This window comes from Xenopus tropicalis, chromosome 9 (genome assembly GCF_000004195.4).
Source record: "Xenopus tropicalis strain Nigerian chromosome 9, UCB_Xtro_10.0, whole genome shotgun sequence".
Classification (NCBI taxonomy): domain Eukaryota; kingdom Metazoa; phylum Chordata; class Amphibia; order Anura; family Pipidae; genus Xenopus; species Xenopus tropicalis.
Window position 1 is genome coordinate 31,653,789 of NC_030685.2, and position 22,652 is coordinate 31,676,440.

The 22,652-nt window shown below is 40.1% G+C and overlaps 1 protein-coding gene across 2 annotated transcripts in view; it reads right to left on the reverse strand.

The window, feature by feature from the left end:
- Window positions 1-19,471, reverse strand: part of ttyh3 (tweety family member 3) — an 86,151-nt gene extending 66,680 nt beyond the window's left edge. The window contains exon 1 of one of the 2 annotated variants that reach the window (XM_012970081.3): window positions 18,852-19,471. In XM_012970081.3, the coding sequence (XP_012825535.1) occupies window positions 18,852-18,977 (126 nt within the window). In that variant the 5' untranslated portion in view covers window positions 18,978-19,471. 2 annotated transcript variants of the gene reach the window in all.
- Window positions 19,472-22,652: the final 3,181 nt, after the last annotated feature.

Consider the following 22,652-nt stretch of genomic DNA (forward strand, 5'->3'; position numbering starts at 1 on the left):
TTAGCATCAGAATATCAGAATAAGTACGAATTGTGTATTTTCACACAAAATTCTTTGTGCGCACCTCAATTTGTTGTGTGCTCGCTCACACACACACAGTTTAGAGGGAACATTGCTTCTTACCCAAGTTAACCAATGACTGAGTTGTGTTTCTGTCCAACCATGAACTGGATCAGCCCATGGGCCAAAATGGCACATACAGTAAGAAAGACCTTACATAGTATCCCCACTGTTCTGTTGCCAACAGACTGACTGAGTTGTGGCTCCTCTCTACATCCTCATCTGCAGATTTACTACACACTGGCAGATGCGTCAACAGATTATATTTGCAACCATGCCTGTTTGACAGATTGACCAGTATCCATAGTTCATGGATAGTGTCGTTTGACATAATCCAGCCACCATACACTTCAGTATATGTATACAAACTTTGGTCAAATTTCCAAATTTATGGTCTAGACCCAATAGGGAACTAAGGATAAGGACTACATTTAGGACATTATGTATGTATGTATCTGGCACACATTTTCGCCGGTGGGATGGTAGTTCGGGAGATTAGTCGCCCGTGACAAGGGAGATTTGTCGCGGGCGACTAATCTCCCCGTGTGCCAGAGCCCTTATGTACGCAGCCCTGCACAGTAGAATATATTAATATAAACAGGGGGTTATTAAGATAATAATAGATAAATACAAAGTATAACAATAAATACAAGATAAATACAGTTGCAACAAGTTAAGAGTCAAAGACAGAAGAGGATGGAGGTTCCTGCCCCGTAGCACTTACAATCTATATTGTAAGCTCTACGGGGCAGGGACATTAGAGTATTTCCATATTTAAAAATGCCAAAAAGTATAAGAACCTGAAGTGAAGTTTGCATAAATTTACCCTAAGCATCCAAAATAACGTGTTTGCCCATTTAACAACAAACGAGAAACAGGTGCAGGTGGTCTGCCTGGAAATTTGTGGCTTTAATCCCTAAAGTGATAGGCAATTTTTTTATGAATTTAATACACACTAGACATTCATCCTCTGAAGCACCTTGCAGAAACATTTCCAATAGCAGCCTCTGCCTTAGTCAGGGATGAAATGTTGATTGAATACATTCACAGGTGAATACTGATCAGTCATATTCATTACGAAGCCTTTGACTAGGGAACCATAAAATGAACTTGATTGTCTAATCAATACATTCATTGTGCATAGCTACAAAGTCATCTGTTTGCACTAAGTACAGCCTTCCAACCAATTTTATCTGAATCATTAAATACTGGAAAAAAATTACACTTATTGATATACTGACCTGTTCAAAAGTGTAATTATGTACAGGGCTAGACCATATATTTTATCATAGCACATGCAAAGAGTACAGACCCATAAATGTACATCTGCATCACATATTGCACAATAAACCATTGGCAAGCACCGCGTCGTTTGCCCACTGTACTAACGTTAAAAGCCAACTTGGAAGATATGCAGGTAAAAACTAAGGAATTCTTTACCCCTATCTGATGATTCAGCATCCCAGTAGATATCAGAATAGCACTCTATTGTAAGAAATACAAGTCCGGCTTGGGACTCCTCCAGTTAAATGGGAGTAGGAAAAACAATAGGTTACCTGAGAGCAGTTCTAATGTGTAGCACTGGCTCTTTCTGAAAGCTCAGGCAGAGATGGCGCCTACACACCAATATTTCAACTAAAAAAAATACATTTGGTTCAAGAATAAAATTTTAAATAGTGAGTGATTATTTGCTATGTAAACAGTGTAGTTTAGAAATAAAAAGTACGCCATTAAAATCATGACAGAATCCCTTTAAGCATGCAAGCCACTGCCCAAATGAAAAAAGACACAAACAAAGGCTACAAAAGGCAACTGAAAAGAGGGTGTATGAGAAATCCTACAGTAAGTGACATAAAAAGAGAGGGTAGTAAAAGTCTTTCCTACAAGCTCTTAATTCAACATTCAGCATGTAAAAATCAACAAAAAAGGATGAAAACTAGAGAGTGTTGTTACGCATCTGAAATGATTTTCCCTCTCCCTTGTAGCTTTGCACAGAAGAAGAGAATGATAGCCAACGTTCAAGACCTATTACAGGCAGTGGCTTAAATCATGATAACTGTTGAAGCATCAGACAAACCAGTTAATGCTGTATTGATCCAGCTGAAAAATGTTCAGTTCTGGCCTATTTTTTTTTTTTTTAAAAAAGGAAAAAATTAAATGGGAGTTAGGAAATGGAGCAAGGAAACAATATAATCTGCCACGAAAAAGGCAATAAGAACGAGTAGATATTAAAGTGCTTAACTGTACTGTTTCACAGCGGTTAAGCTTCACACTGTTTCACTGCAAACATCAGCATCGCTTATTTATTTATATTACAAAAAAACATTTTACTGTTGCAGGGGTGGACAAAGCATGCCTAGAATACAATAGAGGTAAGACTTGCCTATGAGTGAAGGTTTGTGCAAATATTTCAGGAATGAATATAAGCACATGCTGGACACAACAATACATCTACCCTGCATTTATTTTCTATATCAATTGGCAAACATGCATGTTGCCAAATACCCCTCAAGTATTTTTTTTTCATCAAGCTCCATGATTACTTTGCCTCAACTATGGGTAACAAGACTCCCCCACTGACACAGATACAAATATCTGATCTCTAGGTACTCCAAAAGGCAATCATACAAGAGAAGGACACATATCAAAGCCAGTCCACTGCAGCTCCACCAAAGCCCTCCAGAATCTTGTTCCTCCAGTATACATAGGTGCCTTCACTTCATCCAGCACTGCAAGTCAACAGAACCTCAAAAACGAAGACTACATCCAGCACTCAAAGATGAGCTCACATCTTGACCACCTAAGCACTATTCATTGTAGACCCAGGATAACATTTCTTTTGGGAAGTCACTCCAAAGCTATTTAGAGTACACCACAGGCAGCCCATTTCTAAACTCTACATCTACGCCTGATTAGGGAGATTATGGTTATTTTGAAACTTAACATTATCATGCCCTAGGCATGTTTCTTTCAAGGTAATAACCATGGGCTGGGTTCACAGGAACTGGGTCTGTCAAGAAGACCATGAAGTCCTACCACATTTTGTTACAAACATATGTAATATCCATAACATTAATAATTCATAAAACAAACTGAATGAAATCTAGATTATACATTGCCTCCACATGTAGCTGTCCAAATGGAAGTTTTGGCTCAAGTCTCAAAACCCATTATATATCATTTCTTATGCCAAGCAAGATGGTTGTTATTGGGCAGCTCCTCCTCAGCTGTAGAAACACTGGCATATTTTTGGGCTAAACTATGCTCGGTATTGCTAAAAATTATAGAAGGGAAATTACCCCTAATGCCCAAGGCCAAAAGAACACTGAACAAAATGAGATGTAAAATGAGGGACATCAGTGGGCAGTTAAAGTTATCCTTTATGATGAAGTGAAATCGGATAAACTGCATCAAATCAATAGCTTAGCCAACCATATGTTGTGAAATGGTAGGAAGGGGGTAGATCATCATTGCAACACCAAAACAAAGTACATTAGTCTAAGTGAAGTTACACATATCATGAAATGCAGTAAGGAAATTTAGGGACAGAATGGCAAGATCTGTTTCAGATCTATTCCAGACCTGAAGTCAAAAGAAGATTCAGTGCTTTTGTAAAAGTTCAACAATACCATTAACAAAATAATTCATGTGTATAAACTGTTTTAGGATAGTCTCAGCATACAAAAAAAGCCATATAAACAAACATCCATAATGACATTGCAGCAGGTTCCATAATAGGTTTAACCATAGAGACAGCATACCCAATGGTTGCTTAGGAGGGGGGCAAAAATTCACAGGGCTTGGAGGGAGTCCAGACTTACAGTATAGGTTATTTCAATAAATGAAAGTCAAGAGCCAATTTTCCACTAGGTCTTTGGTATGGTCACAGTGCAACAAACTCCTCAGTCAGAATGAGTTCAATATGTATGTATGTATATTTTATTTATATAGGGCTTCACAGTAAAATGTGCAAGCATGGAGCAATCGTCAGCATATTAAACCTAAAGCAGCTGCTACCTACCATATCAAAAGCATGCCACAATTTTTTGCATGACAGCTTAAGTCATTCTAACTACTAGAGAATATTGATAAAGGGGATAATGCTTTTATATCATTATCATTTATTCATTTAAAACAGCAAGTGACTGAGCACTTAAAGTGGCATTAAAATTAACAACAAGGTTGTTAAAACAGATATATGCACTATTTTCATTAAAGGGGTGGTTTTCATTTAAAAGGTGGCCATACACGATAACATCCGCTCTCCTGGCAGGGTCGCCTACAGGTGGGTTTTATCAAGCTAATTCAGTTGTTTTGGCCCTGAGGTCAAACAATCATATTAAAATGGCGGGTATAGGCATCCATCGTTTCGGGAACCACATCAATGAGGCGTTGTGGTCCCCGATCCAACGGAAAAATCAAATCTGTCTGATCAAGATGTGGCTGATTTCAGGCCAGATGTCGGTCAGGCAGGCCCGTCATACGTGCCCATACACAGGCTGATAAGTTGCCGAATAGGCCTGTGTATGGCCACGTTAACTTTTAGTATGTTGTAGCATGGCCAATTCTAAGCAACTTTTCAAATGGTCTTAGTTATTAATTTTGTACAGTTTTTAAATTATTTGGCTTCTTCTTCTGCCTATTTCTAGCTTTCAAATAGGGGTCACTAGTGCGGCTGCCAAAAAGCTATTGCTCTGTGAGGCTACAATTTTATTGTTATTTTTACTTTTTATTATCTTTTTATTTAGACCCACCCCTATTCATATTCCAGTCTCTCATTGCAAGTCTATCTTAGCAAGTCCCTGATTGCTATGGCAATTTTGACCCTAGCAACCAGATAACAGCTACAATTCCAAACTGGAGAGTTTGGAACAAATAGCAAAATAATTTAAAAAAAACACAAACAGAAGAAAATAAAAATCAATTGCAAATTTTCTTTTGCAAATATAACTACATCATACTAAAAATTAATTCAAACATGAACAATCCCTTTAAAAAATGCTTGATACAACACATTCTCTTTCACAGAAAGCAGGTTTCATCATCAGTGAATTATCAGATTCAAATAATTTTTCCCACAGAACAAAGGTAAACTGTTCTATGTGACTCAAAGAATATTACATTTTGCACCCCCACTGTAATTCATAGGGTGTAGAAATCAGCATCATCAGCATCTTCATCAGGGAAAGATTGGTCACAATGATCATCTGTCTCTTTACATCGTAACAGATCACATAAACATCAACCACATGTGCACGTGAAACCGCAAACTATAAAGTTAAACTAGGTGTATTTTTAATATGATAATAGAACAGTGTTTATTTGATTACATTTTATTTTATTGGAAATTTATAAAGAAACATTTTAGAAATCATGCAAAGAAATTTACCATGAGTAAAGATCCAACTGCAAGGGTTATCCTATAAATGCATTGATCAGCAAAGTAATCTGAGTGGTCTGGGAAATATCAATTAAGGCCTGTGTATGGGCACATTATTGATGGGTGGATTGTGAGAGCTAGGAACTAAACAAAAGATTGCCAAATAAATTATACTGAGGATCCAATGAAAATTGCACAAGGTATTTTGTATAAAGAATTCCTGCCAGAGTGCCAACTAATTAGACCATAACTCCTAAAGGTATAAAATCCCATTAATAGCACTCTATTCTGTTCCTGTGGTCTGTACACACCCTAGATCAGAAACAATCATCAAATCCTCTCTCTTTAATAGTATAATAAAAGTCTTAAAGTGTCCATACTTGGCAGAATATGCTCATTTGATCCAGTCTCCAAATAAGCTGACATTTGCCTTATCTAGCCACCTACATTGACAGACTAATGCAGCCTTTAGCCAATGAGATTTTTACTCGTACCCAATCATACATCCAGTGGCACTAGGGCTGTTGCTTTCTGCCTCCCATTCCAACTCTCAGAACAGGATGAAGGGGTGGATCGCAAGTGTAGAACATGCAATTGCTTTCTTAAGCGGCAAATTTGCAGTTGAAAAAATAAAAATTAAGCAAATGTGTTTCTTAAAGTTAATTGCTTCATGGCAAAAACAGTGCTACTAAAATCTGTCTGGAAAGGTATTGGTTTCGGTCTCATACAGAGGTCAAGATTGCCAGTCAAAAATGAGCACCTTTAGAAGGGCTTTGGGAGATAAAGTGGACTTTGGAAGACAAAACAATGACTTCTACAAGCAAGGCACAACCTACAAGCAATGGTAGACAGAAAGCATGCATTTTGCAAAGCTTAATAACAAAATACTTTGCAGATAAAAACAATGGTAAAATAATAAACAAGATTTCTGTGATTTAAACCAGTTAAGTAGACTCTGTGAACACCTGACATATGGGATTAAATTCACTAATCTCTAAAAGTACCTGTTTATGCTCCCTCGACTTCTCCTATATCTCTATCTAACCTGACACACATTCTTGCTTGGATCCAGGCATCCTCTTCCCTTTCTCACCGAGTGCACATCTTGGCTCCCTGACCTCATTCATCTTTTCAGCTTCAGTGACCATCCTCTCATGCAGAACATTCACATGAAGCTTTCAGTCCTGCATATAGCCCTGGAAGCCTTGAGCAGGGCTGTCTATCAGAATTCTGCATCTCTGTAAAAACACTACTTAACACAAAGCCGAATCAGGCTTCCTAATGCACTAAACCAGTAGCTGTAAACCAGTAGCCAAACGAATGGATCGTTCCATGAAATGCCCACTTAAGGCCCTAGGGCCAAATGACTGCATTATAACGATGGGGTTACAGGCCTTTGAGGCGAAGACCACATCAACAAGCCACTGCGGCCCTCGATCTGATAAGAAAATCAAACCTGCTGGACAACATCTGCCCAATTTCTGGCTGGAAAACAGTCAGGAAGGCTCATCAGAGGGCCCCTATGTCTGAAGGGCCTGAATCGGCAGCTAAAAGCCGGCCATACACACACCGATATTATTGTACGAAACCTTGTTTCGTACGATATTCGGTACATGTATGGCGGCTTGACCAGGCAACCAATATTGCAAAGGCTGTGGATATCGGTCATCTCGTCAATCAGGCAGGTTAAAAGCGCCCAAGCAAAATCTATGTTTAGGGCTGAATTGGCAGGTGGAGGTGAGTTTCTATTGTTTCTACCTCCATATCGGACGATTCAGCCCTGAACGTCAGTGGAGGGTCGGAGCAAACTTTCTTGTGACTAATGGTCGCAGGAAAGATTGTTATTGCTACGCTTATGGTCACCTTTAATCGCCTGTGTCTGGCCACCTTAAGATCTAACTACATTAAACTTGCACAGGCATTAGTCAGTCAGTCAGTCAGTCATCTGAATAAATAAGACTCCAAATGTGCCAAGAAAGCAGTGTGAAAAAGACCCAGTAAACCCAAAACCTAGACAAAATGTTTCTTACGATTTTCTTTTCCCTGCAAATATGAGATAAACATGATGTCATGAGACATTTGCAAAAATAAAGAAGTCAAGCAGTAAAAGGCTCCTGGGATCCTGGTAAATATATGTATACAAGCATATGTACTTATATCTCCTGATTGCTTCTGTCTAAACAAGGCCCATGTGCATTTTGGCCACGGTCCTGCTCATCAAAAAGCTCTGCAAGAGTCAATTAACCCTTTACCTCCTGTCACCCCTTTCTAAATGCAAAAAAGTAAAACAATATAATATTCACAATCATGTCTCCATGTCCTGCACATTAGTACAAGGCTCCAATGAACAGAGAAGTCCTTGATGACATATAAATGACACTAGAAGGCACATTAAAGTGTTTTTTCATGCTAATGTTTTTTTTTGGGGGGGGGGTTGCATATGCTGGACAATAATTCTATACCCATCTGATAAAATAAACTGACCTGGTAGGTGGGCTCTGACTCACTATTTCCCTTGGTGAGTGCACTATTATATATATATATATATATATATATATATATATATATATATATATATATATATATATATAATCTGATGCGATGTTCTAAATAAACATAAAGAAAACTTTTTATTCTATCCATGCTGTGAGTGCTTTCTACAAATCTGTTGTTTACCCTTTGGCCAGCACCCGGCGAATGCCTTTGGAGCGGTGAGTGCCGATTCAATTTGGACTAATATATATATATATATATATATAATATATAATATATATATATATATATATATAATATATATATAATAATATATATATATATATATATAATATATATAATAATATATATATATATATATATATATATATATATATATATATATATATATATATAAATATATATATATATATATATATATATATATAAATATATATATATATATATATATATATATATACACATATAATATATTCTTTTAAATCATGGCTCTTCACAATACACTCATCCAGCAGTTAAGGCCTGTACTCTGTACTGTAACCCCCAGCATCATAATTTTCTTTCTACAGGGAAATAGAAGGCCTTTCAGACAGGTCTCTAATCGGAATAGTTAATAATTCTTGCAGACTACAAACATAACGATACAGCCATGAGAACTCACTGAAAAATATACAAAACCTTGGTTTTCCCACACAGAATCTCTAAACCCATATCACACTACACACATGCTGGGGGGGGGGGGGGGGGGGGGTAAGGACGGAAGGACAGAATAACAAGGTCTAGCAAGGAATGTAACAAAAGCCTCCGCTATGACTCATGAACTTCCTCTCAGATACATCACTACTATGGCCTGTGGAAGAATTCCAAGAACACAGATGATCATTTCCCCAGATACCATGTAAAGATATATAGACACGAACTCATGCACTGAAAAACTACTGTAAAAAAAAAAATCCTCCTTCTTCACTGGGCTGGAATGTGGGTTAAGCAGTATTGATAAGCAACATTTTTTTTCACCACAAAAAAACGCCCATAGACTCCAATAGCCACAAAAAATAGTCATTGACTTCAATGCTTTTCACAAATTTTTGGCCGAAGTGAAAAGGGACAGATCCGTTCATCACTATTAAGCAGCTCAGGAGCTTTCTTTAACCCCACAAATAGGGTCACGGTGCCATTCAGATCATTTACAGATGACACACATACACAGACATGTCCACAGAGTGGTCAGTGATGGACCCAAATGAAAATCTAAAAGTGCCAGAGACCCAGGTCATACAGACTGTTTCTCCACAATACAATATTCTGGCAATAATTTTGCATGTTTCTTTGTTAGAAAATCCATCATGCATTACTGAAGAATATAGTTACACAAAGAAATACAAGAAAAAAAAGAATACAAATCCCTAAATATGGTAGGATTTAAAGAGCTATTAGTGTTTAAAAGGAGTCAGAATGTTAAAAGAGGAGGAAATCCTAATTCACTGGGGGTGCCAGTTAATTAATTTGATTTTCCCCAGGCTGACTCTCCTGCCTTGGGGAATCTCTATAACAGCACCCCACCACCATCTTGCCTGTATTTACCAGCCACCCAGTGCAAAGACTTAGATATATAATAAATAATTTAAACATTACCCAATAGGATTGTTTTGCCACCAATAAGGATTAATGATATCTTATTTAAGCTCAAGTACACTGCGCTGTTTTATTACTACAGAGAAAAAGGAAATCATTTTTAAAATGTTGAATTATTTGATTAAATGGAGGAGTCTATGGGAGATGGCCTTCCTGTATGGCTTCTATTTTAGGCATCTAAAATTTATATATGCAGAAAAAGTACTACCCAAACTGGCAGAGAAAAAGATGCAAAGTACACCTTCTCAATGTAACGTTGCCCTTTAGTCCCCTGTGCACAGTACCCTGGCCTTCTGCCCTACCACACCACAGGCCTTTAGCGCTCCTTTAAAATGGACTAGCTCTGTAATGAAACAGGGAATAGTAAGCATACCACTGCCCTAAATCACAGACAGAATGTTCTAAATAAGACACCAATCAATTGCAACCATCAATCAATACTGGCCATTAATATTGGGATGGATAATAATGAGTGCATGTCACAATGCAAGCATAGCATAACGCCACATACTTAGAGCTTACTAAAGGTGGCCATACATAGGCAGATTTAAGCTCATGCCACATGTAGCGTATGGCGAATATCTTCGGCAAGACTAAAAATGCTTGCCGAAGACACACCTCATACGCTCCTACATGTGCGTGCAACTGAATGAACCGAATACACTCAGGTGCAGGCACATGTAGCCAATATCTGCCAAAAAATGCGAAACTTTGCATTTTCTTGCATTGTTAGGCGGATATCGGCTACATGTGCCTGCACCCAAGCATATTTAATGCACAGGTAGGGGCAATGACACTGTACGCTTCCTGTGGCATTAGCCTTAGGCTGTCAATTTGAGTCCTTCAGACTGATTCTGTAGCTTAGCTGCCCATGTATGGGTACCCCCGATGGTCCTACCCAACCAATATCTGGCTGAAAATAGGCCATGTGTCAATCGGGCAGGTTTGATTTTTAAGTCCGATTGGCGAAGACGTGGCTTATTGATACGATCCTCACTCTAACCGCCCCCTATCCCTGTTGTTGTAATTTGATCATTTGGCTCTAGGTCCAAAACAATCGAATTAGCCTGATATTGCCCACTATACACTGTGCTACTTTCGATGTTAAAATAGGGTGCCAGTCTGAGAAGATTAAGTATGAAACTAATAAGCAAGTCCTTGCATTGTTCCATCACTACTCTTTAAGAGATAAGGGGGGGAGGTAGACCTTTGCATAATGAGTGCCCATTTAGTTCTGTCACTTTCCATTACATTAAATGCCTATAATAAAACTTAAGTTATTTATAAAATGTAATTACTGTCCCTTGTTATACCTTCCACTGCTTATCCTAACTACATGTACCACTGCAACAATGTAGCAGCAGTCAGCTTTGCTTCAGCCAAGACCTCGCTTCCCACAATGCCTTACATGTTGTGTGACTAACATAGCTTTAAAGAAAGAGAATCACAGAAGGCAACATTTAGTGCTATTACCAATTTAATTCTCATTGGTTTTTTTCCCCCAAGAGGCAACAGCTGGTATTTTCTCTCAAAATGTATTTTTCTGGGAGAAATGCCCCAGATAATATGCCAGAATATGGCAGTGACCGTCAGCCTAAAATCAAACAGTAGTGTAATTGTATGCATTTGCATTAAACTGATGCAGGTGCAGATCAGCAGATACATCCCCAGGATTACACTGATTATGTCCCAGGAGGCTCATTGTCCTTGGCTTCTAGCAAGATGAATCAGGGGTTGTCAATAGCTCTATGTGACAGTCACTCAAATGTTAAGACAATGGCACAGGCAACAACTTGTAGCCAGCTACTTGTTGTCTCTACAACATAGCCAACACTGATGATTGTGTCTGGGTGTGTTTTAGCAGAGACAATTCTTAGTACTGTCTTTGGTGGGGTATTTTCTGTTGTTTTGCAGCCATGACAAGCAGCTGGCTAAAAGTAGCACCATGTGTCATAGCCCTTAGACTACCTTGGCTTTACCAAAATATATAATGCATATTAAATACAATTTATTTATGCAAAAGTTTTAAAATAAAGGAAGGCAATCTGTGTACAAAGAAGGATCCCACCACAGCAAATAGTTTGAGGCTTTCCAGGAAAACTAGAATATGACTGGCTGCTATCCAGCAGATACACTGCTATTAGAATAACATCAAGCCTGTACATTGGAGCCAAATTTCCCACCTTCACAGATGAGCTTCTTAGGCTTTGTAACATTCACACATGAGGGGCACAAACTCATATAGAAATTCACACTCTAACTGGCCATATATTTGGTTACTTGGCTAGCAGGCCCATGATGTCAAGATAGGGCCTAGCAAGATCATTTGGGAAAGATCCACATCAATGACAGATGCTGCAGAATCCTGCATTGAAATCAATTTTTTAAAAGCACAATCAGATTTCTTTATATTTAATTTTGAAATTTCACATGGGGCTAGCCATATTCTTCATTTCCCAGAGTACCACAGCCATGTGAGTTTGATCAACTTGCGGCAAAACAGTAAAGAGTGACTAAAGTTTGAGTGATATCAACCCCTATCTATCAGCCTACCTACAATGCACTGAGATGGCGCCTACACACCAATATTACAAAAAAAAAAAAAAATGTGGCTTTAAGAAAAAAATTTTGAAAGTGAATTATTTGCTATGTAAACAGTGTAATTCAGAAATAAATAGTATACCATAAATATCATGACAGATTCCCTTTAAGCAATTACTATATAGATCTAGGCAACTAAGGTTATCTGATCCACATACACCACATAAAGACACTGCTTGCACATTAGCTTGAGAAGCTTTTAGATGAGAAAAGCAATAGAACACCCTTGTTAAGCGTTTAGCAATCTAACTCTCCCCACACAGAAAGCTACTATTGGGACTAAAGAGCTTTCACTGGCTGCAGAAAGCTCTATCTATTCCTCATTAATATACTGACTGTTTCAATGGCTCATGTCCCTTTGGCAGGGACTGTATCATCCCAAGGCCAATAAGCAAATATAATTATAAAACAGGACTCATTTTTGGTATCAATACATAGAACAGCTCCCCAGAGAAGAATAAATCCCAGTTCCCAAGGTAACAGTGCTATGAATATCACATTTGGAAGGTAAATCAGCACAACACCTGTTTCTACATTATTACCAGCTGCAGCTACTTTTTTTTTTTTATATTCCAGCAGTCTGGCCTTGAGTATGGTCATCATCCAGCAGCATAAACTGTCCAATGTATGAAACCCACTTATTGTACAGCGCTGCGGAATGCGTTGGTGCTTTATCAATAAATGTTATTAATAATAATAATAATAATATTGGTAAACTATCAAGAAATGCAGGGCCATTACTGTTCATAAACTCAGTCACCATCCTGCAGCATAGGACTTTAATGATTTAGAACTCATTCATCATCCAACATTGCAGTACCATTGGGCATTGGGAACCAGCAGCACAGGACCATTACAGTTTCTGTACTCAGTCAACATCCAAGCAGCACAGAACAGTAACAAAAGTTCAGGCTGCTCCTATGTGATGTAGCATTTTGCAAGGTTGTTGTTTTTGCAAGGGTTCATGCCCTTGTATATTTAAAAAAAATAGCTAAGGCAAACAGAGGTCTTCTTACATGGGGTTGATTCCCACTGTAAACACAGCAGTTACTGGCTAATATTCAGATATTTCTGTTTTGTACAGCATATGTGCCATCCTTAAGCTGGCCATACACGCACCGATAATATCGTATGAAACCTTGTTTCGTACGATATTCAGTGCGTGTATGGCAAGTTGGCGAGTCGACCGATATCGCAGGAGGCTGCTGATATCGGTCGACTCGCCGACCGGCCAGGTTAAAAGATTTTGATCGGGCGCCATAGAATGCGTCTGAGCAAAATCTGCCGTCAGGGCTGAATTGGCAGAAGGAGGTAGAAATCCTATTGTTTCTACCTCCTTATCTGCCATTTCAGCCCTGAACATCAGTGGCGGATTTAACGATGGCAAATCACCACGTGTGTCGCCACCTTTAAAAGGAGAAGGAAAGGTTTATTACCTTTCACTGGGGCGTGCCAAACGTTAGACACCCTGCAGTGATTGTAATTGCTTACCTTTTATTCCAAGGCTGGTGCTCCCCTGTGACTTAAGCTGGCCATACATGCACCGATATTATCGCAAAAATCCCGTTTCGTACATTATTCGGTGCATGTATGGCAGCTCGACAATGCGACCAATATCGCAAAGCCTGCGGATATTGATGTTTTATCGATCGGGCAGGTTAAAAGGTTTTGAACGGGCACCGTTGAAGGTGCCCAAGCAAAATCTACGTTTAGGTCTGAATCAGCAAGTGGAGGTAGAATTACTATTGTTTCTACCTCCATAACATGCGATTCGGCCCTGAACGTTAATGGAGAGTGGGAATAAGCTTTCCTGCAACCAATGGTCGCACGAAAGATTGTTATTGCTATGTGTATGGCCACCTTGTATGGCCTTTCCTTCTCCTTTAAGATACCGGACCAAAGGGTGCTGCTGGTGCTGGTAGCAGCAACGTCCCGTTTCATTTTACAAAGGTCTTTAAAAAGTAGTCTCAAGGAACAGAAAAAGAAAGAAAAGTTGCACAGTGACCCAGCGCTGTACTATTCCCAGGAGACTGCAGTTCCATGCAAGAGCATTGTCAGATATTGTAAGACGGATAATTACACAACATTATGACAGCACTTATTTAGGCTAGGGTTACACAGGGCTACCTAATGAGATGAGCCTCTACAAGAAGCAAGCTGTAACCTGCTGAAACAGCCTGCAGATGGGACAGCCAAGAGCCCCTGTGATGTCTTATGGTATATGGGTCTTCGGCACAGGTCATTAACTAGATCCTTAATATTGGGACATAGTTTGGGATCTTTCCCCTCTTTAAATATAAGTATTATAATTGCAAAGTAAAAGGAACTAGGGTGGCGGCAGCCAAATTTGCCCCCAGCAAGGTGGAGTGAAGCCTTAGGGCTAGGTCTTCACTCAAGAGGCGATACCAGGCTATCTGTGCCTGAAGTTTTTCCCCAGGGGAAGGCTTTCAATGGCTACCATGACCTCTCCTAAGGTTATTTGATCTAAGAAGCTACAGTGGTGTATAGATGGGAATAGTAGATTATAAAGACAAAGGACGATTTAAATTGTTTTGCCTCTCTGCCTTAAACGGTAATTACCAGAAAGTGTCCAGTGTACTCAATAAGCACTCAAAGCCATTTAGTGTTGAGCTTAGGCTGCATGAAATGGCACCACTCATGGTGCTACAAAACACTCCAAAAAAACCTGTGTGTCATTACTCCAAACTAGATATAATGCAGGGCAAGACAGCTAGTGTTGCAATAAATAGCAATGCATCCTATCTTAGTTAATTTTAAATACCATTCTTTTTGAATAACATGCTAAAATCCCTAGCAGTCTCCATACTCCATATAGGTCATCCACACATACATGTATCTAGGAAGGAGTTGTGGCTGAAAGGTCATAGCATCTAATAAGGGCTAATGCATAAAGGCTAATATACAGGCATTAATGTTTGAATCATTAATAGTAGCTGCTACTGTTTTAAAAGAGGCAGAAGGCCCACAACCTGTCTGCTTCATAATCATACAGGCATTGCCTCAGCATGAGCATGTCTCCATGATGTAATTCACATCTCCAGATCTCACAGATTAATGACAATTTTATCTAAAAAAAAAATCTAAATCTAAATCACTTATTATGGTATCTAAGGCTAATGCCACACGTAACGTAGGCAGCATGGAAATGTTTGCCGGGGCATATGCTACCTACGCTCTGTGTGGCATTAGCCTAAGCACTTGCCAAACAGGTTAAGGGCCGGGGGCAGTTTGCAGCCCATAAATTACTTTTGTATCTGAGAAAGCACAAACAACAATAGTTTTCCACAGCCTCACATGCATGCAAAAAACGGCCTTGGGCACACAAAGGTTCCCAGAATGTCCCAATTTAGCAGCAGCAATTTTCAGATTAGGACATGCTGAATTGGCCAGTCCCCAAGGCATACACTTGCATGCAGGAGAGAAAAAGTTGGCTGTGGGGGCTCCGAATTTATATAAGGTAAAACTATTCCAATGTTCTTTGACTTTTACCAGAAAAATCTTATGTCATTAACCTAAGGCACAACTAAAGACTCATTAGACATTTATGGCTTTGGACCTGCTGATAATTTTGATTTAACATGTTAAAATAAAATCCCACATTGCTCATGGGGGTACAAGCGTATTTTTAATGCGTGCCAGGCCATAAGAGTTGCCAAGGTTGCATATCTAAATGCAGAAGAGGCAGGCCAATCAGAGCCCATGACTTTACAAGAATTGTTTACCAAAAGGGTATAAGGCTTTTTTCTTATCCAAGAGGGTATAAAGTTCATTTATGTTGCATTTATATTTCCTGAAATTAACATTTAAGTATGAGGTCACCATTTCTTGTTCGTCAAACATATGAATAGTTATTCATTGGTGTTTTTGCTGCCCTTGTGATTAGGTATTCTCCTTATGCTACAAAGTAACACAGATTCCCTGTATGCTACACAGTAACATAACTATGTCCCCCTGCCTTAGCACAGGCAAGCCAGTTGCAGTTGCCAATTCCCTTGATTACATTATTGAATTTGTCTGGTGTCTGGTTCTGGTTATACAGCAGGGCTGAACTCGAAATCTCCGGATTCTGGCAAATGCCAGAGGGGCTGCTGTAAGATGCTATAGACAGTCACTATTTATTGTGCTGGTGGGGGTTGTTTGGGCCTCTGTGTATTTGAAATGCCAGGGCCTAGTCTGAATCCTAGTGTGGACCTACACTATACAGTTATACAGTATACTTATTGTACAGCGCTGCGGAATATGTTGGCGCTTTGTAAATAAATGTTATTAATAATAATACAGTATAAAAACAGTGGTAGTAAGGGCTTGCACCTTTTTTAGCACAGGATGCAATACCAATGCTATGTATAGGTTTGTACTTGATGTTTATTTAGTTTTGTCCTGCACATAAATGAATAAAAAGCAATAATACAGGAAATTTCTATACAGATTTTTCTATTCTTTGTAGCTTACTCCCTTTACTGCAATAGATTTTGTATACATAAACGCTATAGCTGCTGCAACACAAGTCCACACTGGCACTCAAGTTGGTTAAACTGCTGCTTTCTGGAACAAAATGTATTTAAAACACTTTTTAAACACCGAACACTTGACTTCAAACGAAAGCTGAGATCATAAAAGTCATACTAGCCGAAAAAGGAAAATTGCATGGCACACAAATGGGACTACACTCCAATAATCAATAACAAACCATGGGGAATATGCCAACACAGTAAAATGTGATGGTCACACAAATTCAGACAAGCAACACACACAATTACAAAATAAAGTGTCCCATACAAAACAGGACCTCAAACACATTGTTTGGCAGTAGAGAAGAGATAAGACACAATTCCTTGATATTACAGTATGCAAGTCCACATTGTAAAGTCTGTAAACAAATGTATCACACCACATTTACCAAACCCAGTAATTTTATGGTTTGTGAACAAAAGTGCTAAGTGCTTTGGCATGTCTCGTGTCCACACAATGCCTGGCCTTGCTCTGCTACCATATAATTACCTTGATAATGATTTGTGCATGTCAGGTAAAGGGAAAAAAATCACTTTTCATAAAATCTGACTCTACAGATTTGTTACTTGTTTATCCGCAAAGTGTTAAATGGGGCTGAAATTTACTGCACGGCTTCTTATGTGTCACTGCTGGATAATCAGAATTCCACAAGCCATTTGTTGCCAGAAATATGTAGAAGCAGACAGCAGAGCAGTGAGGTGCAGGCCCCAAGTGGCACATAATTTAGGGCACTACTCATTTCCAAAGGATAGAATGGCCTGCTTCTATTAACCCTTTAGATTTAGGCGCAGAAAGGAATCACAGGAAGGAACAAACGTAACACACAGCTGTAAATTGCCACACAAATGTAGCAACTGTGAACTGTAGTTTCTAAGGCAAAAACAAAAAATGGCTAAAGGCTTCATATGAGCAATCCAGGAATTGTGAACGGGAGGCACAGGATAAGCAAGGGCAGCCTTCTAGGATTCAGGAATCCAGGCTGCAAACAAGTACAAGGGTGGCCATTTTTCCACACAAATGTAACAGCTTTATTTTGCAGTTCCAGGGTACAGAAAAAAAATTAAAAAAGAAGGGCTACACAACATATAGTATGAGGAAATGCAGTATATGTGACTGACACAAAGGGTAAGGCTGGAATCTTTAATTGTAAAAAGAAGCTTTTCTAAACAACAGCTATTTATATTAGATTTGGCTCAGGCATTTGCAGAAAATGTCTAACCATAAGCCCTCTTAGCTGTCTATGAACTACAACTCCCAGAATCCTTCATTAGCCTACAGGTAAGGTCAAGAAATAGTGGAAGTTACAAATACACTACACCTCCAGGGCCACATGCTGGCTATGCTTGATAAGGGCAGCACCTTTGCAGTCCGGGACTTTCTTCCTATGTCTCTGTGGGTTTCCGCTCCTTATAAAACTAACCATAGGGTGTGTGAATGTGATAGGGTGCTTAGATTATAAGATCCACTTGTGTATTTCACTGATGGGAAATGTGTATAATCTCTATAAATGGCTGCAGAATAGGTCAGCACTATATAAAGAATAATAATAAAAATGTAGGGCATTCCCAGCGGCTGCTAACGTGCTGGAGACAAGCACAGCAATGCATCCTCAGGCTCAAGCAGAAGATTTATTTACATGGCAGACACAATATCACCATACAGGGAAGTTCCTGGTATTGCAGCCCAATGTAACATTATCACTTCATTTCATGGCCACATTTCAGCCCAGGATAGCACAGGAACTTAGCCACATTTATACAGATCATCTTGAGTGTTGGGTAACGTCATTACATTACAGCAGTCCACAGCAAAATGATTACGCTCTGCAACACCTGCTGAACTACAACTCACACAATTCTTTTACAGCTACTGCCAAATCAACAGCTTGAGGTCCCCAGAGTACAAGTAAACAGAAACTGTTCATTGTAAATAAGAAAGCCAAGCGGAATACCTTTGCTGTTTGCATTTAAGCATTTGTAACCACCAGTAGCAAGTCATATGGGACCATAATTGGTTTCACTAAAGTCTAGAGAATTTATTTGCAGCATATACTTTTCGGTAGAACACTCATATTACTAATGAACAGCAATAGTAGATTTGGCAGACACCCCCATACCAAGGTGCCACATGAGATCCCCCGTTGCCTCACCTGCTGGTAGTCAGGGTCCTGTGGGCGGAAATCCCCAGTCAGACTCTCCCACTGAAGGTTGAGGTGGGGGAGCCGGTGCAGCAGGTTGACCCACCACGGTGGGCTGTAGCTGATGGCAGCGGCCATGTCTGTAGGAAGTAGCACGACTCAGAGCCGGGGCCTGCCAGCCATGGGGTACCCGAAGATGGAGGGAGGGGGTCAGCTGTCTCAGGCTCTCTTCCCCTCCTCCATTTCCTATTCCCAGCAACCTAAGAGCTCTGCGCTCCTACACCGCCCCCTGCTCATAGCCAGCAACAAGGGCCTGGAGCCGGCACTGCCACTGGAAGCCCTTCTTCAGCCAGTCCCTGGCACTGCACCCGAGCTCCGGCTCTTTGTTCGCCTGAGACTCGATGTGCCTCGGCTCCTCCTATTCCAGCCCGGTCCTTCCCTTCTTCCCTTTCATTTCTCCTCCTCCATTGTCTGGGGCAGATACTTTCCCTCTGCTAGTCCCGCCCCATGTAATAACCTGAGCTCGTCCTTCTCATTCCCTGTGTGGGAATCTAGTCCCTCCAGCCTGATGAGTGGTTTCCAGATTTCTCTCTATCTTATCTCACCCTGCCTCTTTCCCATGTAGGCAAGGATAGGCAGCCTATCTGTCACAGAACTACAGCTCCCATCAGCCCCCACTACCTTCTTAGCTATGCAGAATGTGCATTTAAAGGGACAGTAACACCAAAAAAAAAATTAAAGTTTAATTAAATTAAACTGTTGCCCTGCACTAGTACAACTGGTGTGTTTGCCTCAGAAAGACTACTATGGTTTATATCAGTGTTTTTCAACCTTTTTTGGGCAAAGGCACACTTGTTTCATGAAAAAAATCACGAGGCACACCACCATTAGAAAATGTTAAAAAATTTAACTCTGTGCCCAGCAGCAGTGCCCCCCTAGTACATTGGTGCCCAGCAGCAGTGCCCCCCTAGTACATTGGTGCCCAGCAGCAGTGCCCCCCTAGTACATTGGTGCCCAGCAGCAGTGCCCCCCTAGTACATTGGTGCCCAGCAGCATTGGTGCCCAGCAGCAGTGCCCCCCTAGTACATTGGTGCCCAGCAGCAGTGCCCCCCTAGTACATTGGTGCCAAGAGCAGTGCCCCCCTAGTACATTGGTGCCCAGCAGCAGTGCCCCCCTAGTACATTGGTGCCAAGAGCAGTGCCCCCCTAGTACATTGGTGCCCTGCCTACGGCACACCAGGCAACATCTCACTAGTGTGCCGCGGAACAGTGGTTGAAAAACGCTGGTTTATATAAACAAAGCTGCTGTGTAACCATGGGGGCAGCCATTTCAGAGGCGAAAAGACACAGGTTACATAGCAGATAACAGATAAAACACTAAGGGGCACATTTACCAATCCACAAATGTCTGAAAAGCATTCGAATGCGTTTTTTTCCGTAATGATCGGTATTTTCGAGCGCTCAATACAAAAAAGTCGCGACAATTCACGAAAGTCATCATGGCTATGAAAAAGTTGCGACAATTCGCGCAAGTCGTAACGGCTACTAAAAAGTCGCGACGGTGACAAAAAATTGCAAAAAATACTAAAAAGTCGCAAAATGTTTGTTTCCAATCCGATTTTTTCCCATTCGGAATCGTGGATTAGTAAATCAGCCCCTAAAAAAAAGCTTATCCGTTATCTGCTATGTAACCTGTGCCTTTTCTCCCTTTTCCATGGCTACACAGCAGCCTATTTATATAAACTATAGTAGTGTAACTGCAGCCAAAACAATGTTTACCAGTGCAGGGCAACAGTACATTATATTTTAACTACATAAAACACAATTTTTTGGTGTTACTGTTCCTTTAATAGGCATCTGCTTTTAAAGGGGTATGGCGCTGGTGCCATTGCAAGAGAGATGATAAATTAGAAATGGATGGCTGGTTTTAGGGTAGGGTAGTGCAGAGGGAGCTTTTGCCCTGTGCCCATAGCCTGATGCAAATCCCTTGGTTACAAAATGTGGTTAGTGAAAGTACAAGGGCATATTGTTATTAAGATGTTTGCGTTTCTTAGTATTATTCCAGCCGGTTGTTATGGATCTACAACTTCCAGCACTCCAACAAACAGCCAAAGATGATTTTTTATGTTTTCACTGACGGACTGTGGTCATATTATAATGATTATTATTCTTTATCAGTCCTTGCCCCAGTGGAGCTTACAATCTAAGGTCCCAGTCTTACACACAATATCATTGTTATATCAGGAGGCAGTTAACTTTCCTCTGTGTGTGACCAGTGTCGGACTGGGGCCCACAAGAGAACTTCCCCCCAGGGGCCCACCAAATACACCTTCCACCACAACCTCTCACAGTTTTTTCACTTCCTCCAATCCCTCACTGTGTACCAGGGTGAGAATGGGTGTCTCAACAAAATATGGCTAACATTTTTAGGCTCTTTGCAAAGGAAAATGGGTAATGAGCTTATTAACCCCAGACATGACAGTTAGATCACTGCAGACAATGAGCACATTAACCCCAGACATGCCAGTAAGGTAACAGCAGAAAAGGGATAAATAAAAAGCATTACCTCCCCCACAGAAACAGAATACAACAAATATCTAGTATAAATAAATCTAAAGCAACTGGACTTGTTAGGTAATCATTGAAGACGTTTCACTACTCATCCGAGCAGCTTCTTCAGTTCAACTGACTGGTATGGGAAGTCCTCATATGTTACCTCTCTGAAGAGTTACATAGTGCCATTGTAATTGGGTTAGTGGAAGAGTACATATGCTGAGGACTTCCCATACCAGTCAGTTGAATTGAAGAAGCTGCTCGGATGAGTAGTGAAACGTCTTCAATGATTACCTAACAAGTCCAGTTGCTTTAGATTTATTTATACTTGATATACCATGACCTGGATGAATGAAAATCTTCATAGACAGAATACAACAAATTTTTCCTCTCTCTTAGTCTTCCAATGCTACTTGCCTAGTTCTGCCTCCTGTATAGCTGAATCTTCTTCCAAAAAAATGTAAATGCATTCAACAGCGAAATACATGATCATCCTGATTTTTTTTCAATGCATTCCAAAAGAAAAAACAGTTTCATGCGGGCAACAGGTAGTCAGCAGGGCCCTCCACAGGAGTGGGCAGGACCAATGGAATTTTTTCCTGTTTCCCAGTGGGACAGTCCAACTCTAAACAGGATGTCTCAACCCTTTCTTCTTGTAGATTGTAAGCTCTTTTGGGCAGGGCCCTCTTCACCTCTTGTATCGGTTATTGATTGCTTTATATGTTACTCTGTATGTCCAGTGTATGAAACCCACTTATTGTACAGCGCTGCGGAATATGTTGGCGCTTTATAAATGTTAATAATAATAAAGATGAATGTGGCAAATTGGTTAGATGTGTTTAAGAGCTTTGAGAAGACAGTCATTCTTTTTAGTGAGGTGTTAGAGCTCAGCTGCATGGTGGATCTCTAAATGTTGCATAGTAGTTAAATTTTTGTGTCACATGGGCAATATTTGGTATCTGTTACAGCTCTTTCCTTAATTGTGGGAATTAGGACACAGGGGGAGTGACAAGAGACAAGCCTCAGTCACTTCTAAAGTACTGAGCAGACTGCAATTGGAGGCAGATAGAAAGCAGGAAATGGCAGCTATGTCAGTCTGATTTGTGGGCTCATTCCCAGGGCCAGATGGGGAGTAAAAATCAACCCTGGCAAAAAAAAATAAAAGCAGTCTACACATAAACACATGTTGCTCTTGTACTCAGCATCACTTATATATGGGGGTAGAACTGCAATAGATAATCTGCATTAAAGAGTTCCTTTT